General features: G+C 43.2%; 1 protein-coding gene across 5 annotated transcripts in view; it reads right to left on the bottom strand.

Annotated features, from left to right (window-relative positions):
• LOC115140039 (PDZ and LIM domain protein 2-like) overlaps positions 1–19,735 on the bottom strand; it is a 61,411-nt gene that overhangs the window by 19,476 nt on the left and 22,200 nt on the right. For all 5 annotated transcript variants that reach the window (XM_029678064.2, XM_029678062.2, XM_029678065.2 and 2 more), the window contains 3 exons: positions 11,951–12,020; positions 9,303–9,439; positions 8,155–8,224 (listed from right to left, as the gene is read on the bottom strand). In XM_029678064.2, coding sequence (XP_029533924.1) covers positions 8,155–8,224; positions 9,303–9,439; positions 11,951–12,020 — 277 coding nt within the window. The remainder of the gene's footprint in view (positions 1–8,154; positions 8,225–9,302; positions 9,440–11,950; positions 12,021–19,735) is intronic.

The following is a 19,735-nucleotide window of genomic DNA, read 5'->3' on the forward strand; positions in this document are numbered from 1 at the left end:
TTGTTATTGTAACAATGCCCTTTTAGCATAAGTGAGGTTTGAAATGTCAGCCTGTTTTGGTAGGAGTTTTGGCCTGCCTGGTGATATCACCAGGTGGTAAATTAGTTAGAGCAACAACCTCTGCCAATAACAGCTAGTTTTCCATTTTCCCCTCCCCACTCAGACCACTCAGAGCAAAAATCTTGCTTCAGGCACTTTGTTACCCAGAAATGATTTGAGAGAAACATGGCTGCATTGGGCCTTAACATTTAATCCACATGCCACTCGCCTTGCTACTATTTTGCCACCGAAATATGCTGTCAGGCTTACCCAAGCTATAGTGCATCTCAATTCCAGGGCATGGAAGGAGGATGGAGTGAGTGAAAACAAGCGAGAGAACAAGCAAGAGGGAGCACAAAGGACAAAACACACCTCAGTCTAGGATTGGAGACGCAAATAAACAGGAAATGGAGAAATAAAGCGGGGGCAGGTGTTTCAGACAGGGCCAATGGGAGAAGCGGGGGCATTGGCATCTCTTTTACATTCTGGGAGCGGAGGAGCTCTCCGTCTGGCTCCAGTCGCAGCCACTGTGCATTATCTTCATCATCATTACCACCCTGCAGCTTCAATTACAGGGCATGGGCCAGCAGACAGAGGCAGGCTGACGCACACATCACTTTATTTTGGGGACTGCTGTATGAAAATACTTTACATGAACATAAATATGGGACAATCATCCAGGGGAAGCAGGAGTCCTGGGAAGGAGCAGAGAGAGATCTGTATCCTATTTCCTCTCCAGCAGTGTACATGCATGGAGGACTCTTGTAAAGACCTGAGATACTTTATCCTCAGTCACTGCTTCCCCTACTTCACCTTTACAGTATTCAGAGTGGAACCACTGTAAATAAGATATATGATCATGCTAAGTATTTGAGAGAAAGTTATTCCCAATGTTTACACACAACATATATTAAGGATCAACGTTTCCTTAGTGATAATGGCAGGACCAGTGCTGACTGCTGGTGGATTGAACGTTTCAGAAGGATGTGGACTCTGGCTGTGCTCGGACACTGCAGGGTGTGAATTCCCAATAACACAGCAACCATAGGGCCTCCACTATGTCGAAACACACTGAACCTCCATATCAGCACTGCTACAGACGTTGCACTGACAGAATACAACCACGCTGAACTCCCACAGAGCGGCCTCCATATACAGTTCATACACAGTACGTTAAGAATTCATAAGCTACACATTCATACATGCTACCCACAGATAAATATGGAAGGGGCTATACATTAGTGATTAATAACACAGCTTACAAGTGCCAGAGATCCCTACAGTAGATCTCTATTACGTCAGCACTAATTACAGGCCTGCCCGGAAGCCACCCCACCCCAAGCCGGGCTGGGCCCCGGCCCACAGACACAGCGACACTGCCACTTGTCAGGGCCACACAGCCTGGCAGACAGCTCTGAATAGGAACCAGATGGAGGAGATTAAGGGGCCAAATGAACATTCGAGACAATGAGATGTCTGTGAGCTGACTTCAGATCCACTTCATGTGCTGTTGCAGTATATCAGTTCTGGCAGAACCCTTCTTAGTCACAATGAGAACATGTTTAAAGGGCTGCTGGACTTGAAAGCCTGACACCCACCTGAGTGAGGCACTGCAATCTTTTCAGCCAACAAACTGTCTGTGTGGTAGCTATAGTACTTTGCACGTTTGTTCTACTACCATCATCAAGGTAGTATCATTACACTCCCTGATGACAAGGGGCCTTTCTGATCATAAATCAGTCTTTATGGGGATGATTACTTTAATATTGCCCCCAAACTTTGTGGCTAGCTTCGCACACACCGAACTTGAGCTCCCTTCAAACTCCTGTGTCAAGGCAAAGCCTACTCATGTGATGGTGAGATCATAGGTGGTCTCATAAGGGGGGCAGTCCACCCACCCATCCAGCCAGCAGTCGGCCAACAGGCACAGATACAGTGAGAAACCGATGCCAGGCCGAGAGAGAGTTTATTTATCCTTAGAGGGAGCTATGAGCAACACATTTTTCATCCCTATTAAATTCCCCACAAGTCTCCAACTGGAGCTGCATATCAAACTCATTAAACATCTGGAGTTCATTATGGTTTTGTTAAATCGCTGGACTTCACGATACATTTAATTTATTATTGGCAGAATCCACCCTTTCATTTACACTGCATAACAATGAGAGGCACCATGGAAGAAAAACAGCAGCCAAGTTGCAAACCTAACCATTTAAGATTTGGGAATCGTGTGTTAGGTCGGTTGAATAATTATTCATTTCTCTGGACACCTCGTCAGAGGTGATAATGTTATCTAAACTAAGCTAATCGTTAGTGACCCCTAATTAGAGAGCTCTCGCTCCCTCTCTCATTAATCCCATGGCTAGTATTTAACTGGATGGACATTTACAGTTTATGACTGAGCAGCTCTAGATTTGTACCAGCCTAACGTCTACCAGCCTAACAATTATGATCTACGACAAACAAAATGGAGCCATGGCAACCACTAAACGAAACTCAAGTTGATTTCCCGCATAAAAAACAACCACCTAGGACTGACTTTGCTGATAGCTAGTTTGACGAAAAATGTACTTACTATGACTGAGATGTGGTTTTCCCACCTAGCTATCTTAAGATGATAAAACATACTAAATGTAAACTGGAGAATACATGCTTACGTGTCAGTTTCTGCTGGACCGAATATATGAAGGTGCAGTTACCCACACGATTACCTTGACAACTACTTACAGAATTGTTTTTCCACTTCAGGGAAAAGAAAAACAGTGCTGATCAATCAGTGGGGATGAGGAGAGGCATGCTGTCTGACAAGTTGCCACAATGGACACCAGCTTAATGTCTAGGGCCCACGTGAAAAGGCCAGGCTCTGTCTTCACAGCCCTCACTCTGTGGAGAAGAGAAAACATCCCCCCTTCCCCTTGACTCCCTCCACCACCAGTCCTCCACACTGTCTAGAACATGCCCCTGTCAGAGAGCACACCCCAGGCCTGCCAAGCCAAACAGCAGCTCAGCTCATGTCAGACGACATCTTCTCAATCTGTTTGGATATGAAACGCTTTCTGAATATTATTTTCTCGGGCTAAAGAAAGCAGAGAGAGCAATTTCAAGTACATTTTTTTGACTCTACTTGAACAACATCTAGTGATATTCCTACCGCTGCATGCCAAGCCTCCATCTCTGCTCCACAGCAACAACCACAGTTTTGCACTCCAACCCGCCACACCCCCCCAAAATAGACTGGGGTAAAACCAGCGGCTTATGTGCAGGCTGGCCTGCTGCGAGCCTGCCTGCCCATCAGGACGAACAGTATGGGTTGAATGGATATATTGAGGGATGGGTTTTCCTCCCCTGGATAAAGAGCTTAGTGATGCATATCATTTGCCCAAGGTCATACTGCCTAGTGTGGTCAGTGTGGGGCCCATGGTGAGTTTCACAGTGATGTTAACCATGATACTGGAGGATGGACATCTATACAGTAACTGTCCCATCCCCTACACAGGATGAGGCAGCCCACCAAGGCTACCCTCAGGAACCTCAGAGTGTACAACTGGAAACCCAGACTGGTGATCCTGTCCCTAATGGCCTAATGACAAGCCATGCATTCTGAAAAAGCAGCTTGGTTTTGGCCCCACTCATCTCAACAGGGATCCTGTTGTGGTCACTTCCTGACGATATAAACAGATGCAGTGCTTCTTTCTGATTCCTGGAGGTGGCAAGCCGCGGGGCCAGCTCATCTACAGCTCCAGGCTTGACTCAGGGTATCATGGGAGGAATGTGGTACCAGATCCAAATTTGCCCTCTTTAGTAGGCTGGCCTCTTCCTCTTGTCATGGTGGTGTGCCGGGACAGCAGATAGGCTAGCTAGTAGCTAGCACAGGACACAATGGAGTCATGTTGTTCCATGGTGAAATGAGGCAACAGAAGATAATACTAAGCCCACTACTCAATTCAATGTCTATTCAAAGTTGGTTCAACACAGTTCTGTTGAAATGACGTGGAAACAACATCGATTCAATCAGTGTGTGCGTTCACTGGGTAAGATTGCACTAACAACTTTCAATGTACTGTAGTTAAGCACATGAAAATGATCTCCATCCATCAAGTTGGGAGTAAGGCTATTGAACCATCCAACCCAAAACAAATAACAAGAATTAAGCTTTTTTTGTGCATTAACATTACAGTATATTTGAATAGTTTTATTCCAAAACGCTATATATATATATATACACACACACACCACACACACACCATTTTTTCAAATGTGTTTTTTTCATCATAAATGATTGCTTGTGTTGACCTTCATGTGTACTGTATGTAGAATATCACTGCTCCAAGTATTCAGACACCTTGACTTTTTCCAAATGTTGTTATGTTAAAGCCTTGCTCTATAATTGATTCAATTGTTCTCTTCCCCCAAAAAACTGCACACAATACCCCATAATGACAGCAAATGTTTGCAAAATGTATTAAAAATATAAAAACAGAAATCTTACATTTACATAAGTATTCATACCCTTTACTCAGTACTTAGTTGCAGCATCTTAGTTGCAGCATCTTACAGCATCAAGTCTTCTTGGGTATGACGCTACAAGCTTGGCACACCGATATTTGGGGAGCTTCTCCCATTCCTTGCAGATCCTCTCACGTTCTGTCAGGTTGGATGGGGAGCATCACTGCAAAGCTATTTTCAGGTATCTCCAGAGATGTCCGATCAGGTTGAAGTCCCGGCTCACCTCAATCCTGAGTAGTGTCCCAGTCCCTGCCACTGAAAAACGGCAACATCATGCTGTGAGGCTACTACTATGCTTCACAATAGGGATGGTGCCAGGTTTCCTCCAGATGTGATGGCTTGGCATTCAATCCAAAGTGTTCAATCTTGGTTTCATCAGACCGAGAATCTTGTTTCTTATGGTCGGAGTCTCGTTTCGGTGCCTTTTGGCAAACTCCAAGCGGGCTGTCATGTGCCTTTACTGAAGAGTGGCTTCAGTCTGGCCACTCTACCATAAAGACCTGAATGGTGGAGTGCTGCAGAGATGGCTGTCCTTCTGGAAGGTTCTTCAATGCTGCAGAAATGTTTTAGTAACCTTCTCCAGATCTTTGCCGACACAATCGAGTCTCATAGCAAAGGGTCGGAATTACTTACGTAAATAAGGTATTTCTATTTTTTTTAAACATTTTGAATAGATTTGCAAAAATGTCTGAAAACCTGTTTTCGCTTTGTCATTATGGGGTATTGTGTGTAGATTGAAATGAATGGTTCTTCATCAATCAATATTAGAATAATGCTGTAACGTAACAAAATGTGGAAAAAGTCAAGGGGTGTGAATACTTTCCGAAGACACTGAATGTATGCATGTACAGCACCAGTCAAAAGTTTGGACACACCTACTCATTCAAGGGTTTTTCTGTATTTGTTACTATTTTCTACATTGTAGAATAATCAAAGCTATGAAATAAAACATATAGAATCATGTAGGAACCAAAAAAGTGATAATTAAAATATAGATATTTGAGATTTCTTTAAAGTAGCCACCATTTGCCTTGACAGCTTTGCACACTCTTAGAATTCTCTCAACCAGCTTCATGAGGTAGTCACCTGGAATGCATTTCAATTAACAGGTGTGCCATGTTAAAAGAACATTTGTGGAATTTGAGCAAATCAGCTGTGTTGTGACAAGGTAGGGGTGGTACACAGAAGATAGGGACTTAGACATATTTGGTAATAGACTATTATAGCCAGAACAGCTCAAATATACAAAAAAAAAATGGACAGTCCTTCATTGTTTGTTTGGGAATGGTGGAGGCCCTCCCATGTCCCAAGTGTCCCTCTACCCTTCTCCCCCCCCTTGCCCATCTCCTACAGCTCCCCAAGCACCCATTCACAATGCCAGGCCTTGTAAGGCTGGGGTAAGCCAACATTAGCCTCCCAGAACCCCTACCATCACTGACAAAATGACCTGTACATCTAACATCCCGCTAAATGGGGGATCCAGTCACACATTCCACTCTCCTCACGTGGAGTCAAACGAGGTTTGGAAAACACTATGATGCTTTACAGTGGGACTGATCACCTGATACAGCAGTACTCTGCACCTCTCAGGCATGACAGAGAGCCTTGTCAGGGGAGCAGAGGCCCCGCTGGTCACTAGGCTGCAGTGTTGCTGCCAGTCAGTCCGGAGCAGCACAACACTACAGAGCAGTATGTCCATGCCAACAGGTCAGGCCTCTTCCCAGCAGTTTACCCGCCGAGCACACCGAAGGGCTCCACTCACTAATTGCAGATACAGGGTGGGAGGCTCGTCTCCTCTTCAGAACCAGAGATACAGCCAATGGAGGAAGAGTCCCGCCAAAATCTCAGTAATTTGAACGTTTTCAGGCTTAGGAGGACAGGACAGAGAGAGCTCTCCAAGACAGGCTCCAGCAAAACCGCAGTGGAGGTGGTGAGTGAAGTGGTGACCGAGGGCTCCCAAGATAATGTCTTTAGACAGTAGGTCAGCCCTGTTAAACCACAGCAAGGGGAGGCCAGCAATACTGTTAACATGTGTTAGATGCACAGGTCTGACAAACAATTAAACATCTGGCCTCTAGAATTTCATGTCTCTTCAGTAAAGAAACACAGTAGTGTGTGACTCCTAAAGAATTGGGTTAAACAGGAGAAAAAAGAAAAACCATGTTCAGTGGAGTGAGACAGAAGGAATGTGATGGCTCCCAGAGGGAGTGAGAGAGGGGATATGGATTCCAAAACTTGAGATGAAGAACAAGGGAGAGCTGATCTCCAAAATGTCAGAAAAAGTTTTTTTTAAATAACAACCCCCGTTTGGCCCACCTGCCTTCATAAATACCACAAACATGTATGGTCATCCCAGACAGCCACGCATGATGGAGGAGCATGTAAGTCAGTGCATTCCTAAAAAGCTGCTGATAAAAGGTCTCAGCCAACTAGCACAGCTCCTAATAGTCTCCACTCCAGTCTGCCTGAGGTACATAGCTTCAAAGCTCTCCACAGAAAATGAACATCTCATAACACAACAGTGTCCTTATGAACTGTCTGTCTGCACAGAGATCCAACCAGGCACCCTCCCCACCTCCAGACAACCCTCCCTCCTCCAGACAACCCTCCCCTCCTCCAGACAACCGTCCTGTTCTAGAAACAGGACAGACAACCCGAAAAAGGAAAATGATTGACCAGGCCCCCAAAGGAGTGTTGATAGACAGCTTGATACTGATGATACATACCTGTAACATCTATCAGCTACGAGCTCTGAGATCATTAAAATACACTGAACAGTAGGAGCTGCTTGGCTGGCGGGACCACCCTCACCATGAAAATATTCCATATTAGACAAGACTTTTATACTAGCCTCTGATCAAGTCATCGGCTCCTTAGATGAAGAGTTTAAATCTTCATTCTCCAGGCCAGAGTGGCCGTATTTATCTAACACCATGTAATGTTCACACAACTTAGAAAATGAATGGAATTCCATTCCCTGTCCCCCGGACATTAGGGTCCTGCATGTTTTTTTTTCCTGCGGTCATCTCCCATGGTGTGTCTTCTGTGGGACCAATACTTGGGACTGGGGCTGTAAGACATAGCTGGAATATCTCATGAAGAATTTTCCCACAACATTCTCTGTCCTCTAGCTTATTGAATTCTTTCCATACACCTTCCGCGCTTGTTGCTGGAACAGTAAATAAGCGAAGTGAATTCAAGCAGAAATCTGCAGATAACCCCAACCACATAATTTATTTACTGCAAATGAGACAACCAGTGGAGATTACACTAATGAGTTTCATATAGTAGACCACTAAAAAAGGTCAAGTCTATTGTTTTATGGAGAACTAAATCACTCTCCTCCTTAGTGATCTTTAAACAAACCGCTTCCAGATTGTGTTCCAACTTAATGTCAGATCTTTAAAAAAAAGTGACCTTTCAGTTCCCCGGCAATGAAAATATCAAATGCTGTCTGCATCCTGTCTTTCTCACTGTAAAGGCCTTGGAAACTTACATAGTCAAGTTGTGCAAATCTTTGGAGGTCTATGTTTATACTGATTGGTTACGCATGTTGAAATCACATAGGAAGTAAAGGGCCTGTGCAATGAGAGTATGAGGAAGACCTACCTGTGACAGTGGTCTGGACAGCTTGTAACTAGACGTCTTCTCTTCTGGAGACCACGAACACAGCTGGATGCTATGAAACGGCAGAGAAAGATTACACTGATAATGGTGTGTGCCATCTCATAGAAAAGAACCATAATGGTCTTAATGGAAATACTTGACAAAATATCATAAATAAACACTTCTCATTACCGTTCATATTAATTTATGAAATGTGTGTGTTCAAGGTCATGGGATCATATTTTTACTAGCTCTGCAGATTACTAGGACAGGAATAAATAAGCATAGTTTCGCAGCACTAGACAGGCATTCAATTCACCCGGGGCAATATAAGGTTTGAACTGTGACCTACAAAATGATCCAGGTGAATAGCAGCTAGGCTTTACAGACAGAGCAGTGCAGAGTAGCGAATGTTCCACGGCCTGGCCCATTGATGCCGTCAATGAACAGGGTGGAATGTGATATGCTGTGCACATCCTTTGTTACTACCACACAATTCCATGGCTCCATTTTCTGCCAGTTACTATTGTACCAATTTCCTCTGGTCCAGTGTAGGACTCAAAGGAGCACTTACAGTAAGTGGATGCTCTAGTAGTCTACCCTACAACCATCCCCAACTTCAAGGCCCAGCACAGTCAAAAACGGGATTTACCTGTATTTTTTCTAAATACACATTTCCACATAAAAATTATGATAATACCCTTTAAGTGTAAGACCTGTTTGAAAGTACCGCCTGAAATGTCAGCCTATTTTGGTGGGATGGAGTTCTGGCCTGCCTGGTGACATCACCAGGTATTAAATTAGTTAATAGACCAAAAAGAGAGTACCAAACCACTGACAATAACAGCTAGTTTTCCACTCACAACTCAAACTACTCCCAGATAGTCCTAGCAAATGTGTGCTTGAGAAATTACTCTTCGCTAAGAAGCGATAGGTTTCTTTTTGCCCATTTTAATAGAAAAATTAATTGTTACCCATAAATTATTTGATATTGAAGTAAAAAAAGATTGCAGTGGACCTTTAACTAAAACACCTGGATAAAAGTTGTAACCTATCACCATCTATCCACTTTTCATACTCATGCAACGCATTATTGTCCTGGTGATTTAGAGGGAAGTCCATTTGACGTGATGGTGGATGCTGTAGTGTACCTCTTGGTGCTCTCTCTTTTCCCCTCGGGGCTGGAAGGGGGCTCAGGTGAGTAGGGTCCAGGTGACAGGGAGGCTGGGCTGGAGATGGAGTACTCTCTGTAGTTCTGGTTCTCATCTCGACTCACCAGCACCGCTTCCTACAACAGAACAGGGCATGACACAGTCCGCATAATCAAAACACACAAAATCCACACACAAAAATGTGAAACTGCTTATCCGTATTCCTAAAATAACTTTAATTGCAAGGATGTTTAAAAAAAAAAATGTATTCACAATGTACAGTTGAAGTCGGATGTTTACATTCACTCCAACCTAAGTGTATAAAACTCGTTTTACAACCACTCCACACATTTCTAACAAGCTATAGTTTTGGCAAGTTGGTTAGGACATCTACTTTGTGTATGACACAAGTCATTTTTCCAACAATTGTTTACAGACAAATTATTTCACTGTATCACAATTCCAGTGCGTGAAGTTTCATTACACTAAGTTGACTGTGCCTATAAACAGCTTGGAAAATTCCAGAAAATAATGTCATGGCTTTAGAAGCTAACTTGTGCCTCTTCGCTTGACATCATGGGGAAATTAAAAGATAATCAGCCAAGACCTCAGAAAAAATTATTGTAGACCTCCACAAGTCTGGTTCATCCTTGGGAGTAATTTCCCAACGCCTGAAGTTACCACGTTCATCTGTACAAACAATAGTATGAAAGTTTAAACACCATGGGACCACGCAGCCGTCATACTGCTCAGGAAGGAGATGAGTTCTGTCTAGAGATTAACGTACCTTGGTGCGAAAAGTGCAAATCAATCCCAGAACAACAGCAAAGGATCTTGTGAAGATGCTGGAGGGAGGAAACGGGTACAAAAGGTACCTGATATCCACAGTAAAACGAGTCCTATGTCAACATAACATGAAAGGCCGCTCAGCAAGGAAGAAGCCACTGCTCCAAAACCGCCATAAAAAAGCCAGACTACGGTTTGCAACTGCACATGGGGACAAAGATCATACTTTTTGGAGAAATGTCCTCTGGTCTGATGAAACAAAAATAGAACTGTTTGGCAATAATGACCATCGTTACGTTTGGAGGAAAAAGGGGGAGGCTTGCAAGTCGAAGAACACCATCCCAACCATGAAGCACAGGGGTGACAGCATCATGTTGTGGGGGTGTTTTGCTGCAGGAGGGACTGGTGCACTTCACAAAATAGACAGCATCATGAGTATGGAAAATGATGTGGATATATTGAAGCAACATCTCAAGACAGCAGTCAGGAAGTTAAAGCTTGGTCGCAAATGGGTCTTCTAAATGGACAATGACCCCAAGCATACTTCCAAAGTTGTGGCAAAATGGCTTAAGGACGACAACAGTCAAGGTACTGGAGTGGCCATAACAAAGCCCTGACCTCAAGCCTATAGAAAATGTGTGGGCAGAACTGAAAAAGCATGTGTGAGCAAGGAGGCCTACAAACCTGACTCAGTTACACCAGCTCTGTCAGGAGGAATGGGCCAAAATGCACCCAACTTATTGTGGGAAGCTTGTGGAAGTTTAAAGTTTAAATTGTTGAAGGCAATGCTACCATATACTAATTGAGTGTATGTAAACTTCTGATCCACTGGGAATGTGATGAAATAAATAAAAGCTGAAATAAAATCAATCACTCTACTATTATTCTGACATTTCACATTCTTAAAATAAAGTGGTGAGCCTAACTGACCTAAGACAGGAGATTTTTACTAGGATTAAATGTCAGGAATTGTGAAAAACTGAGTTTAATGTATTTGGCGTAGGTGTATGTAAACTTCGACTTCAACTGTAACTAAAACATTTGTCTCCTTGAACTTTTAGATGGTGCTCAGACGCTGTTGACAAGTAGGCACTGTACTGAGATATATGCTTCATAAAAGTCTTCAAAAAGACAGAAATACACTCAGTACACGTTGAGGTATAATGTACAGTCATGTTAGAGCTGCACATCCGGAGGTAAGTGAAACCAGGTTTGTGGGAATCAGATAAGTAATATCGCCATGTGAAAATAATGACAGTGAGTGTTCGGTCCAAGACTTCAGCCTTGTGCCCTGCATGGGCTCGTATTCGGCCATTGTTACCACGGAGACCCAGCAGTAGTTCTCTTACCATATTAAAAACAGAAACCTCTGCTGATTTACAGCATTCTCTGGTTACTCTCCCATGTTTCTCTGTCCCAGGGCCACAGAGTTATGGAATATCTCTACAGTCACACGAGGATGTCTGCTGCCGGCTCATCTGGACCTCCAATACATCATTGATAAGTGATATGTAAATATGAAGCAGACACAGCATCTACATGGCTTTCGGGCATCAGCCATTACACAAACCATTAGGACAGGATTCATCATGTAGAGATATGCTGCTGATGTAACCAGATACTGGAAGATAGTGGGATAAACACCGTAGGAAAGAATGTCTCGATGGGTCATAAAGTGATGGCCTACGGCGTTTTAATAGGCCTTACATCCATCATATGCCCAGCAACAAAAGTACTGATTCACAGATAGTGTTGAAATACTTTACAGTGAGACGGTTTAGGGTGATAGCTGTCCTAAAGGGAATTTGCAGACCAAAGATAGAAGCCCCTGCATAAGGAGATAGAAGACATGATTGACTGACCTGGAAGCGTCCAGTGAGCTTTTCTGGGGTGGTAGTTCCATTGGTCTGTTCAGGGCTGGGGGGCTCAGGCCTGTAGGAAGACACTGGAGATCAATGGACCACACACACACACACACAACCTAACCTGTAATAAATCAGGAGAATGGTATCCACATCCCAGGAGAGTGCAACACTGGCCCAGTAGAGTAACACCGTCTTCAGTACCACATAATTCACCCATGTCAAGCCCTAAACAAGTACCCAAAACCATGATTGCTTAAAATTAGTTGTTAAAGGATAATGAGTGAGGAAGCTTGCATACGTCAATGCATTACAGGATACAAGCCAAAACCCCCACATGAGTTTTACTTCAAAGACATGGACCCAAGGTCAACTACAGTAATTCTCACACTAATGATTTAAATCAGGTCTGTTAGATGACTTGAGCCATGTCAAAGTATTCCCTACAATGATAGACTGGAAGCTCTGATAACATCATCTAATGTAATGTCTCATATTATTCATCAACATGTTAAGTAGAATGGTCTGATTTGATGTGGTTAGATAAATTACACAAAAGGTTCATTTCAGATATTTTGTGAGCGCCGGAGGACTTGTGTGTGTGTGTACTTGCGTGCATATTAGGCAATATACCATTTATACCATATACCGGGGTATTTCAAAATACCGACAGCGGTGTTGAACACTTGTTTCTGATTGGCTTGAAGGGCGTTCCAGAATGTGCATTATTTGCCTATAACGCACAGTATATTTGCACAGTAGAAGTCAATGGCTATAGTTCAGAGGATAAGTTGATTAGAGTTAACAGCCTCAGATTGCAGCCCAAATAAATGCTTCAGAATTCAAGTAACAGACATCAACATCAACTGTTCAGAGGAGACTGTGTGAATCAGGCCTTCATTGTTGAATTGCTGCAAAGAAACCACTAAAAGGACATCAATAAGAAGAGACTTGCTTGGGCCAAGAAACACAAGCAATGGACACTAGACCGGTGGAAATCTGTTCTTTGGTCTGATGAGTCCAAATTTTTAGATTTTTGGTTCCAACCACCGTGCGTATTTGTGAGACGCAGAGTAGGTGAACGGATGATCTCCGAATGTGTGGTTCCCACCGTTAAGCATGGAGGTGGTGTGATGGTGCTTTGCTGGTGACACAGTCAGTGATTTATTTAGAATTCACAGCACACAGCATGGCTACTGTACCACAGCATTCTGCAGCGATACACCATCCCATCCCGTTTGCGCTTAGTGGGACTACATTTTTTTTGCCAACAGGACAATGACCCAACACACCTCCAGGCTGTGTAAGGGCTATTTGACTAAGAAGGAGAGTGATGGAGAGCTGTATCAGATGACCTGGCCTCCACAATCACCCGACCTCAACCCAATTGAGATGGTTTGGGATGAGTTGGACCGCAGTGTGAAGGAAAAGCAGTCAACAAGTGCTCAGCATGTGGGAACTCCTTCAAGACTGTTGGAAAAGCATTCCAGGTGTATCTGGTTGAGAGACTGCGAAGAGCGTGCAAAGCTGTCATCAAGGCAAAGGGTGGCTACTTTGAAGAATCTCAAAATATTTGTTGAACACTTTTTTGGTTACTACATGATTCCATGTGTCATTTCATAGTTTTGATGTCTTCACTATTGTTCTACAATGTAAAAATGAATTAAAACCCTTGAATGAGTAGGTGTCCAAACTTTTGACTGGTACTGTATGTTTTTTGAAATAGCGCCCCATGTGTGCACTTCCTGTAATACCGTATACACCGATATGGTATAGAAACGGTATGTGGGTATGAAAATCTGATTACCGCCTCCGAAGTGCGTATATGTCACAAGAGATCAGAGTGCGAAACTGAAGACTAACAGCAAGTATGCACCAATGTGCAAGTGCGCAGCTGCAAAAATCAAAAGCGGATCTTTGAATCAGACACCTTGTTTTGGTTTCCCCTATGCCAAAGTGCTGTCAGTACAACCACTGGTATGTCGTTTTGATTAAAAATGCCTGCAGTCGACAGGTAGTAGAGAATTGTTTTGAAGATTCTGATGCTCTTTAACATGACGCTCCTAGCAGAGTCTCATCTTTCCAGCTCTTTCACTGTGCTCGCTTTAATAAAACATATGCGCAGTTCTATCATTGAGTTCGGAAGGGAAATATGTAGGGACTGTACGAGCCAATGTAAACAACTAGTGACCCCCCACTGTAGGGCTGCCTGCCTCTCCTCTCAGCTGAGCCTCAGCCCAGGGTAATGAGGCACACAGGAAGACCCTGGATGCCTGTGGTAAATCGCCCAGAAACACACCTCTAACAGCAGAAACAGGGTCTGGGCTGTATCTGAATACTCCACATGTGCAGGCACACATCCAACCAGAGGAACAGCTGAAATAGGAAAACAGGCTCCTCATGCTACAGCAGTCGGAAGATATTACACTTACAGGCTAAAAATGGGACATAATGGATGGTTAATTAGAGTTCAAAATAAGTTCCCTGTAAGGAAATGCCTGTGTTCACTTGGAATGCCAACAGTTCACAGAAGAAAGATCCTGTGGTTGAGAGAGACGAGGATACATTTAACTGATGTCCTTCAGACAATGAGAGGCATCCAAGGTTAACAGCTGGGCCTTATGTAATATGACCTTTGCCCTCTACCACAGGCCTCATGTACAGCAGATGGGTGGATGAGCATGGGCTGAGAGCAGTGGCTGTCTGAGGTGAAGATGATCGTCTCACCTCTAGAGATCTGATCCCTGCACAGAACAGGGACTTGTATTGTGATCCAAAATGGAACAGTATGTTGATCTTTGTTATATAGGAGACTTGGTAGTTTGCCTGTCATGCATTCTTCAGTTTCCATAGACTCCTATCTGTCTATTGTGCCTGCCTTCTCAACTTCACAATAATGGAAACAGGAAGAATGGCGACAATCCAGTGAACTAATATACAGTACATACCAATGTCTTGTCTTATAGACATCTTGAATTCCATTCGAACACTGTTCACATAGACCATTGCATGCCACTACTCTGGACGGTTCTGACTTAGAATGTGGACAACTACAAATACCTAGGTGTCTGGCTAGACTGTAAACTCTCCTTCCAGACACACATTAAGCATCTCCAATCCAAAATTAAATCTAGAATTGGCTTCCTATTTCGCAACAAAGCATCATTTCACTCATGCTGCCAAACATACTGTGGTAAAACTGACTATCCCACCTATCTGACTTCGTTGATGTCATTTACAAAATAGCCTCCAACACTCTACTCAGCAAACTGGATGTAGTCCATCACAGTGCCATCCATTTTGTCACCAAAGCCCCATACACTACAAACCACTGCGACCTGTATGCTCTCGTTGGCTGGTCCTCGCTACATATTCGTCACCAAACCCACTGGCTCCAGGTCACCCATAAAGCGCTGCCTAATCTCAGCTCACTGGTCACCATAGCAACACCCACCCGTAGCACGCAGGTATATTTCACTGGTCATCCCCAAAGCCAACAGCTTTTTTGGCCGCCTTTCCATCAAGATCTCTGAGGTGAATGACTGGAACAAATAGCAAAAAAATATATATATATAATTTTTTTTAAATCACTGAAGTTGGAGACTTGTATCTAACTTTAAGCATCGATCGCTGCAGCTGTACACAGCGAATCTGTAAATAGACGATACAACCAACTACCTACAGTTGAAGTCGGAAGAATACATACACTTAGGTTGGAGTCATTAAAACTCATTTTTCAACCACTCCAAAGTTCTTGTTCAAACTATAGTTTTGGCAAGTCGGTTAGGACGTCTACTTTGTGTATGACAAAGTCCAACAATTGTTTACAGACAGATTATTTCACTGTATCATAATTCCAGTGGGTCAGAACACATGCACTAAGTTGACTGGGCCTTTAAACAGCTTGGAAAATTCCAGAAAATGATGTCATGGCTTTAGAAGCATCTGATAGGCTAATTGACATCATTTGAGTCAATTGGAGGTGTACCTGTGGATGTATTTCAAGGCCTACCTTCCAAATCGGTGCCTCTTTGCTTCAAACTCGCGTACTATTGGAAATTGCTCCCAAGTGTAAACACCATGGGACCAAGCAACCGCCATACCGCTCGGAATGGAGACGCATTCTGTCTCCTAGAGATGAGCGTACTGCCAGACTACGGTTTGCAACTGCACATGGGGACAAAGACTGTACTTTTTGGAGAAATGTCCTCTGGTCTGATGAAACAAAAATAGAACTGTTTGGCAATAATGACCATCGTTATGTTTGAAAGAAAAAGGTGGAGGCTTACAAGTTGAAGAACACCATCCCAACCGTGAAGAACAATGGTGGCAGCATCATGTTGTGGGGGTGCTTTACCGCAGGAGGGACTGTTGCACTTCAAAATAGATAGCATCATGAGGACAGAAAATGTGGATATATTGAAGCAACATCAGTCAGGAAGTTAAAGCTTGGTAGCAAATGGGTTTTCCAAATGGACAATGACCCCAAGCATACCTCCAAATGGGTCTTCCAAATGGACATTAACCCAAAGCATACTTCCAAAGTTGTGGCAAAATGGCTTAAGGACGACAAAGTCAAGGTATTGGAGTGGCCATCACAAAGCCCTGACCTTGCTCAGTTCTGCACCGGGCCTATAGAAATTTGTGGGCAGAACTGAAAAAGCGTGTGCGAGCAAGGAGGCCTACAAACCTGACTCCGTTACACCAGCTCGGTCAGAAGGAATGGGCCAAAATACAACCACTTATTGTTGGGAAGCTTGTGGAAGGATACCCGAAACATTTGACCCAAGTTAAACAATTAAGGCAATGCTACCAAATACTAATTGAGTGCATGTAAACTTCTGACCCACTGGGGATGTGATGAAAGAAATAAAAGCTGAAATAAAATCAATCACTCTACTATTATTCTGACATTTCACATTCTTAAAATAAAGTGGTGATCCTAACTGACCTAAAAAAGGGAATTTTTACTAGGATTAAACGTCAGGAATTGTGAAAAACTGAGTTTAAATGTATTTGGTGTATGTAAACTTCCGACTTCAACTGTACCTCATCCCCATATGTTTTTCTGCTCTTTTGCACACCAGTATTTCTACTTGCACATCCTCATCTGCACATATATCACTCCAGTGTAAATTGCTAAATTGTAATTACTTCACCACTATTAGCCTATTTATTGCCTTACCTCCTAACTTCATTTGCACACACTGTATAAAGAATTTTCTATTGTTATGGACTGCATGTTTGTTTATCCCATGTGTAACTGTTGTTTTTGTTGCACTGCTTTGCTTGCTCAGGTCGCAGTTGTAAATGAGAACTTGTTCTCAACTGGCCTACCTGGTTAAATAAAATAACCTCACTTGTAAAACTAGTCACAGACGTGAGACTTTGGCGCAATTCTTTTTTTAAAGAAAAATGATGAGGGCTGCCTCTATAGTAGCCTATAGAACAGCTGTTAGACAATTTCCGATGCCCATCTGCAGTTGCTCAGTAACATCACATTACAAGGACCAATAGGATCAGAGGTACAAGACATGCACACAGGGACAGTGATCAATTGATTCATTAAGAGACTGCTGAGGGCAATGGAGGCTAAATGACAATATACTGCTGGTGATTTTCTATTGAGCATCACAGTAAAATCTCCACTGAGCTGCAGATTTCAAACTGAAATCAAGAAGTACATCAAAGAGTCCACAAGTCTGGTTATTGCACAACGGGTTGTTTGATGGGTTGAACACTGGCAAGTGTATCTGCAATGGAGCAGTTCCTCAGTTTAAGACAGTCACGCCCTTAACCAACACTCCTATTCTAAGGGTGGGCTGATGCCAACCTCTGCCCATGGGCAAACCCAGCTGCTGTGTTCAGCAGGGCTATAAACCCATTTACCAGGGTCCTCTCGGTTTACACTTCAGATTATCAGGCATTGTACTGCAGTGTGTGTGTGCTTTGAATGATGCCTTCTGGGAGTAAACTTCCCTTTAAGAACAACACATTGCATAATGCTGCAGGTTGACCCTATATGGGGCCACATATTGTAATTGATTAGAGGTGGCTAGAGAGGTGCTGGACTAGGATGGGTAAGAGAGACATGGTACTCCCTACCATCTAAAGACGGTAGGGCCTTGATCGTGCAGACCACCCTTCACCGCCTTGCCCATCCTGTCTGCCTCTGCCAGTAGACCAGTGGGACTTGGAGCAGATGGGTCAGAGTGGCTGGCAGAGCTACAGAGTGCCATTGTCCTGGGCAGCTAGCGAGTCACGGTGTGTGTGCTGTTTCTGGCTCAGAAGGAGGAATGGGGTCAGCAGGGAAAAATCCACTCACATGGGCCCAGGACACGCAAAGAGGAAGTGTGTGCACGTCTGTCTGTATCTCACGGGGTGTGTGAGATATACATTTAAAAAATACACGTTCAAAAGTTTGGGGTCACTTAGAAATGTCCTTTTTTTGTCCATTAAAATATCAAATTGATCAGAAATACAGAATAGACATTGTTAATGTTGTAAATGACTATTGTAGCTGGAAACAGCAGATTTTTTTATTGAATATCTACATAGGCGTACATAGGTCCATTGTCAGCAACCATCACTCCTGTGTTCCAATGGCACATTGTGTTAGCTAATCAAAGCTGATAATAAAAATTTAAAAAGGCTAATTGATCATTAGAAATCCCTTTTGCAATTATGTTAGCACAGCTGAAAACTGTTGTTCTGATTAAAGAAGCAATGAAACTGGCCTTCTTTAGACTAGTTGAGTATCTGGGTTCGATTACAGGGTCAAAATGGCCAGAAACAAAGACACATTTGTGTTCTGAGAAATGAAAGGTTATTCCTGGCAAGAAACTGAAGATCTCGTACAACGCTGTGTACTACTCCCTTCACAGAACAGCGCAAACTGGCTCTAACCAGAATAGAAAGGAGTGAGGGCCCGGTGCAGAACTGAGCAAGAGGACAAGTACATTATAATGTCTAGTTTGATAAACAGAAGCCTCACAAGTCCTTAACTGGCAGCGTCATTAAATAGTACCTGCAAAACACCAGTCTCAATGTCAACAGGCGACTCTGGGATGGCCTTCTAGGCAGAGTTCCTCTGTCCAGTGTCGGTGTTCCTTTACCCATCTTAATCTTTTTTTTTATTGGCCAGTCTGAGAAATGGCTTTTTCTTTGCAACTCTGCATTGAAGGCCAGCATCCCAGAGTCTCGCCTCTTCACGTTGAGACTGGTGTTTTGCGGGTACTCTTTAATGAAGCTGCCAATTGAGGACTTGAGGGAAAAGGGTTTTCTAATGATCAATAAGCCTTTTAAAAATGATAAACTTGGATTAGATAATACAACGTACAATTGGAACACAGGAGTGATGGTTGCTGATAATGGGCCTCTGTACACCAATGTAGATATTCCATAAAACAAAAATCAGCCGTTTCCAGCTACAATAGTCATTTACAACATTAACAGTGTCTACACTGTATTTGATGAATTTTATATTTTTATGGACAAAAAAAACATTATTTAAAAAACCAGGACATTTCTAAGTGACCCCAAACTTTTGAACAGTAGTGTAGGTAGGTAGAAGTTGGTGGGAGAGAGAGAGAGAGACAGGAAAAAAAACAGACTGAGCCATAATCAAAACACCAGCCAAGAATGGTCTCACTACACAGGAAAAGGTCCAATGTGGAGCCAATTCTCTGCCACCCTAACAAGGTCTCAGCTAACATCCAAACAAAGTTTATTAACATGGAAAATGTAACAGACAGTACATTTTGGCAACATAATTCTGACCCATTC

This window comes from Oncorhynchus nerka, linkage group LG13, assembly GCF_034236695.1.
Source record: "Oncorhynchus nerka isolate Pitt River linkage group LG13, Oner_Uvic_2.0, whole genome shotgun sequence".
NCBI lineage: Eukaryota > Metazoa > Chordata > Actinopteri > Salmoniformes > Salmonidae > Oncorhynchus > Oncorhynchus nerka.